This window comes from Miscanthus floridulus, chromosome 18 (genome assembly GCF_019320115.1).
Source record: "Miscanthus floridulus cultivar M001 chromosome 18, ASM1932011v1, whole genome shotgun sequence".
Classification (NCBI taxonomy): Eukaryota; Viridiplantae; Streptophyta; class Magnoliopsida; order Poales; family Poaceae; genus Miscanthus; species Miscanthus floridulus.
This window is the reverse complement of record NC_089597.1, coordinates 50,921,275-50,928,175: the sequence shown is the minus strand read 5'-3', so window position 1 is coordinate 50,928,175 and position 6,901 is coordinate 50,921,275. Positions and strand designations below refer to the sequence as shown.

Sequence of the window (6,901 nt, the reverse complement as noted above, 5' to 3'; positions counted from 1 at the left end):
ATGAGTGGGAGGGCTTTGGCTAAGCTCACAGGGTTGCTATGTCAATGCAAATGGCCAAAGGTATGAGCTATAGTCGGCCATGGGGCTTAAATAGAAGCCCCCACGAAATAGAGCCGTTATAGCCCTTCACTGGGCATAACGCGGGATGACCGGACGCTCCGGTCAGTTGACCGGACGCTGAGCCCCCAGCGTCTAGTCGCTCGTAGTCAACCATGTGTCCTGACTTCAATGGTCATCTGTCTTGACCAGACACTGCGCCTGAGTTGACCGGATGTTGAACACCCAGCGTCCGGTCATTTACAGTAAGGTTCCAAAACTGATTTCTACAGACCGAACACGTCCGGTCATGCTTGACCGGACCCTGCCAGCGTCCGGTCACACCGTGACTTCTTATTGTGCTGATCGACAACACGACCGAACGCAGCCCTTCAGCGTCCGGTCGCTGAGCGACCCAGCGTCCGGTCCTTTGACCGACGCCAGCATCTTTGCGACCAACTCCATTTCACCTCTAACTTCTTCACCCTTGCTCAAATGTGCCAACCACCAAGTGTATCACCTTGTGCACATGTGTTAGCATATTTTCACAAACATTTTCAAGGGTGTTAGTTCTCCACTAGATCCTAAATGCATATGCAATGAGTTAGAACATTTAGTGGCACTTTGATAACCGCATTCCGATACGAGTTTCACCCCTCTTAATAGTACGACTATTAAACCTAAATATGATCACACTCTCTAAGTGTCTTGATCACTAAAACAAAATAGCTCCTATAGTTTATACCTTTGCCTTGAGCCTTTTGTTTTTCTTTCTTTTTTCCAAGTCCAAGCACTTGATCATCACCATGGCATCATCTTCATCATGCTATGATCTTTGTTTGCTTCGCAACTTGGAGTGTGCTACCTATCTCATGATCACTTGATAAACTAGGTTAGCACTTAGGGTTTCATCAATTCACCAAAACCAAACTAGAGCTTTTAGGATCTAGCTTACCGTTGGAACAAGCGTGGATCAAGGAAGAGGACGAGGCACAGGATGGTTATGGATCAAATACCCGGAAGAACGAGGTGTGGGAGAGGAACCCCATTTCTTAGTGACCCCGAGCAATATGAGTGCGGCAAGTGTGGTAGACTGGGCCACAATTCACGCACTTGCCATTGGCAGATTCGTGAAAGTGCGACTATTGGTTGTTTTCATTATTTCATATTTGTCGTATTCATTTAATTAATTATGCATGTCTCAGCTCTAGGACACTCCCTCGACTCAGTCTACATAGCCTCTAGGCACTAGGCGATGTCGTCCACCTAACCCTTACACTCTAGGTATCAGCGCTCTTGGTCACAAGGGTAAGGATAAAACTAGGAGGCAGAGAGGGTTTGTGGTAGATGTTAGTATGTACTATTATGGATTTTGTAGTTACTTTCCTATAATTATTTGGGACTATATGGACATTGTGGACTATTTGGACTATACAGGAGATGTTATGTTGATTGTGATGTTCAATGTGGTTGTATTGTGCTCTTTGGACGATTAAATGTTTGGATTATATAATGATGTCTCTGTTTGTAACTGTGGATGCTCCTGAAATAAGGAAAACTCTTACAAATTTTTTCCGTGAATCATTAATTATACTACACTGCTAAAAAGCCACAAATGTAGTCCATAGATTAAATGTAAATTCATTGAAACGTGTATAGTCCAATCGTATCGTACAGACGCTTTGTAGATGAATCTAGGCTTTTCAGTAACAATGAACGAATCTATGCTTTTCAGACAATGAAAATAGACTTTTCAGTTACAAGAACGAGGAGTACGATGACAACAGTGATTTATCACTTCACTTACATAGTACACCTATAGCATCTAGGCTTTTTAGTAACAGTGAACGAATCTAGGCTTTTCAGACAATGAAAATAGACTTTTTAGTTACAAGGATGAGGAGTACGATGACAGCAGCGATTTATCACTTCACTTACATAGTACACCTATAACATCTAGGCTTTTCAGTGATTTATCATGTCAACGACGAATAGACTTTTCAGGAAACGAATCTAGGTTTTTCAGTGTCCATTGAAATAGGCTCTTCAGTGAAACTAACTAGCCTTCTTGTGACCAGTTATAACATATTGAAACGGCAACTAAACCTGCCTCTGCCTATATATACGCAATGCTAGATGCTGTTAAACTAACTAGCCTTCTGCAGAGTGTAAAACTGGTATATCAGCCATGCTCACGGTCACGAGTGGCCTTGGACCCTTATGGAATAGATGATCACTAAGAGCTATCCGTTTATGCTATTTATTATTCATGTTTACATTGATCATGTGTTTTACTTTGGGGTTAAAATAATGTGCTGCTACTCTTATACTAAAATTGTGACAACTAAAAGCTGAATGCTGTTAAACCTTTGTCAAGCCTTTTGAGCATCATGAACCCCATGTTACACTTGTTGAGTACGACACGTACTTACGCTTGTTTATTTTCATTATTTGGATAAAAATCCTAGATGGGTAATAGATGGCTATGGTAATGATGACTTTCCTAAGGATTACTAGACTTGTGGTCAACCAGTTGACGTCTCTGTGATATGGAGCTTCCGCGAGAGATTTTTCTTTATACTTCCGCTATATTTATGTGAAGACTTTGTCTTATTATATGTGATGTAATAAACACTTGTGATGGTACTATCTATAATTTGTCGGCTTATGTGTGTGACTGATCTCTGGACGCACATAAGATTATGCATCCCATTTTATCCTTAAAATCGGGTTGGACAACATGCATTTTTTGTGTACTTATCAATATGAAATATATACCTTACTTTGACTAAAAACATAATCTAACTATTATAAATACATGAGTATTCTCCTCGAGCACATAGGCATGCCCATAGAAAGAGTTTACTAGTACCTTTAAATTGTGTAACATAAGTAACATTTAGTCCCAACGGTGACTCAAGCTACCAGAGTATAAAACAGGTTGAATACTAGTGGAACAAGGACCAATGCAACTACCATTGACCATCAAATTACTACACAATGATGATACCAAGAACATAATAGTCTAGACCAATGGTAGTTGCATTGGTATCATCGTTGTGTAGTAATTGATATATAAAATGTAGCATAGTTTGACCACGACAAGATACATACAAGCATCTAAACATATAAACTATCAAAAGGGAATGAATGAGCATTGCCTCACCATATCCATGGCTAGAAAATATAGTAGCATTATATCTAAAGATTGCAGCCATTTCGTGGATATTGGATCACTATCTATTGGCTACAAATGCTTACTCCAATCATGAATATAAGCCCATTAATACATTGACATGGTCTCCAATGTGACAACTTAGCTAGTACTATATATAAAGATATATTATCATAGATAGAAAGGGGTATATGTTATGAAACTTTTTTTACAGCTGAATTTGGTAATGCCAATTTTGTGTTGTCATCTGTATATACATAGTTTCAAATATTATGGCAAAAAAATGGCATAGGAAAAACCATGTGGACATATATTTGTGATAGGAGAAAGTAGCACTATATCTTGTGATCAGAGAAAGTAGCACTATCCCTAACTATAGAAAAAAATGAATATGTGACATTTGCCTTAATTACCTTAACTAATAACAATGTAATACACTGTGAATGCATTATATCTCCATGAACACATAAGCATTCATTATAAAAGAGACGATTGTCACCTTTACGACGTATAATATAAGTCACATAGTTTCTCAAGTATAGATCAAGTCACCGAAACATAGAACAAAATGAATGGTAATGGCAAGTCGGTAAAACCATGTAACCAACATAAACTATTACTGACCGCTGAATTCCGACAAAGTGATAATAAAGGAACACGATAAATTGCCATAACCAACAAAATAAATGGTAACGGCAAGTTGGTAAAACCATGTAACCAACCTAAACTGTTATTGCCCGCTGAATTTCGACAAAGTGATAACAAAGGACCACGATAAATTGACATAACCATAAAACGGACCTTATAGAATTGAGACACTAAGCATCCAAACAGATAGAGCAGCACGAGTGGAGACTAATGTATCCATAGGCTACTAAAAGTATACTATCTCCAGCTATCTGTAGTCATGATATTGAAGCTAGCCTAGACTAAGCATCTTACCACGACCATCCTACCACTTGACACTAGATTAAGAGCCTCTTTGGCAGGGCTCCTACAGGAGCTTCAGCTACGGCTCCTACAGGAGCTATGCCAAACGCCTGTTTTGGAAAGGGCTCCGCATGGGGAGCCGGTTAAGAGCCGGAGCTATTTTTTGTCTGCGCAGGAGAAGCCTCAAAAACGAGCTTCGCGTGGCTCCTTGCTGTGGGTTCACGTCGTCTAGTGCAAAGGAACCGTTTTGCCAAACGTTTTCCAGAACGGCTTGAGCTCCTCCAGAGGAGCCGGAGCCGGAGCCATTTTCAGAGGAGCCAGAGCCCTCAGGCCCTAAGACTGACTCCAACGAAGGGACCCAAATACGATACCCATTTCGCTGATATAGGTCGTCTACAGTAAAAAAAATCACGACCTACATATCTCCGCTCCAACAGACAGACCGACCCAAATCCACGTGGCCGTGCCCAGGAGCACCGCCCTGAGCACCCCGTCCAACCCCGCGGCCGCGCAGGCCGTCCCCGACGCCGGCAGATCTCGCGCCCAGGAGCGCGGCGCGGGGACGGGGCCTCCTCCCCCGGCCGAGCTCGCGCCCGCGCCCGGATCTGGCCCCCCCCCTCTCCTTCTTCTTCCCCGACGGAGCTCGCGCCCGACGGAGCTCGCCCCCGGCGGAGCTCGCGTCCGGCGGAGCTCGCGCCTGGCGCGGAGCTCGCCCCGCGGCCCGACGGAGCTCGCGCCCGCGGCTCGGCGGAGCTCGCGTCCGCGCCCGGATCCGGCCCCCTCCCTCTCCTTCTTCTTCCCCGACGGAGCTCGCGTCCGCGCCCGCGGCTCGGCGGAACTCGTGCCCGGCGGATCTCCCTCTCCTTCTTCCCCAACGGTTCGGGAGCGGGCCACCTCGGACGCGAGCGAGCACGGACGATTTGCGTAGCGAGGAGAGAGGCGATGCTTGCGTATCGATTGCTTCGGTAGGCAAAATGGGTGACGGGTTTGGGTCGGCTCTTGGATGGTGTTTTCGGATAGGCAAAGCATCGTTGGGACGCATTTTGGGTTTGCCTCTTGGTGTTGGAGATAGTCTAAACCCAAATGCAGGTACTACAACGGTACAAATGTTGTTCACACTTACAGCACGCATAACAGCTACCAAGACTCCAAGAGGCACCAAAAACTGAAAACAAACAGCACAATGCGCAAGCTGCACAACTGGAAGCCAACCCATCCACACGCCAGACCAAAATCAACGCGCTTCCCCAAACACGCACGGGACGCCCTCCCCTCCCCACCGCCGCCTTGTATCGCTAACGCCACCCGTTTTTGTGCACACACTGCTACGCCAGCGGCCGATACATACGCCTCCGCTCACCGACCAGTCTCCCCTTCCCAGTCCCCACTACTGCGACTGCGAGACAGCGCAGCACAGGCTGCCGCCCACTGGCCGCTGCGAGAAGAGAGAATCCAAGAACGCGCAGGAACCCCCCCTCGTCACCAGCGTCCATGGGCGGCGCCGCGGGCGAGGCGATGTGGGCCGCTGCTGTGGCGGCGACGGTGGTCTTCTTGGCCGTCGAGGTTTCGGGTGCCGCGGGGGCGTTGCCGAGGTTTGCGGAGGCGCCGGAGTACCGGAACGGGGAAGGGTGTCCGGCTGCGGCGGCGGGGGTGTGCGACCCGGGCTTGGTGCACATCGCCATGACGCTGGACGCGCACTACCTGCGGGGCTCCATGGCGGCGGTGTACTCGCTGCTGAAGCACGCGTCGTGCCCGGAGTCCATCTTCTTCCACTTCCTGGCCGCGGAGGCGGCCGGGGCAGCAGCGGACGGCGGGGAGGACCCGGAGCCGGAGCTGCTGCGGCGCGCGGTGGCGGCGTCGTTCCCGTCGCTGCGGTTCGAGATCTACCCGTTCCGCGCCGAGGCCGTGGCCGGGCTCATCTCGGCGTCCGTGCGCGCCGCGCTCGAGGCGCCGCTCAACTACGCGCGGAACCACCTGGCGGACCTGCTCCCGCGCTGCGTGCCGCGGGCGATATACCTCGACTCCGACGTGCTGGCCGCCGACGACGTGCGGCGCCTCTGGGAGACGCGCCTCCCCGCCGCCGCCGTGGTGGCGGCGCCCGAGTACTGCCACGCCAACTTCTCCCGCTACTTCACGCCGGCGTTCTGGTCCGACCCGGAGCTCGGGCCCCGTGTATTCGCGGGGCGCTGCCGCCCGCCCTGCTACTTCAACACCGGCGTCATGGTCATCGACCTCCGCCGCTGGCGTGCCGGCAATTACCGCCAGCGCATCGAGCGCTGGATGGAAATCCAGAAGGTGAAGCGCATCTACGAGCTGGGCTCCCTGCCCCCGTTCTTGCTCGTCTTCGCCGGCGAGGTGGAGGCCGTCGACCACCGCTGGAACCAGCACGGCCTCGGCGGCGACAACGTCCACGGCAGCTGCCGCCCGCTCCACGCCGGGCCCGTCAGCCTCATGCACTGGTCGGGCAAGGGCAAGCCCTGGGACCGCCTCGACGCCGGCAGGCCGTGCCCGCTTGACCACACCTGGAAGTCCTACGACCTCTACATCCCCAGCGACTCCGGTGGCGCCGCCTCGCCGGCGTCCGGGCCGGCATTGTCCGCATCCGTGCTCTCATGGTAGAGAGAGAGCTTCTAGTTCCATAGTTGCAACAGTTCTTTTGCTGGTTGAGAGGTTCTTGGCAGTGGCAATGTGCCCCATTGCATTGCATTGTCTTGCTGCGGCTGTTGCCGCGGCCACTGTGATCTAGCTGCTGCTCGTGGT

At 49.7% G+C, this 6,901-nt stretch overlaps 1 protein-coding gene across 1 annotated transcript; it reads left to right on the top strand.

Moving 5' to 3' along the window:
* Positions 1 to 5,491: 5,491 nt before the first annotated feature.
* Positions 5,492 to 6,901, top strand: LOC136520936 (probable galacturonosyltransferase-like 9). The gene has a single exon (XM_066514624.1). The coding sequence runs from the start codon at positions 5,633 to 5,635 to the stop codon at positions 6,758 to 6,760; it is 1,128 nt and encodes a 375-aa protein (XP_066370721.1). The 5' UTR covers positions 5,492 to 5,632; the 3' UTR covers positions 6,761 to 6,901.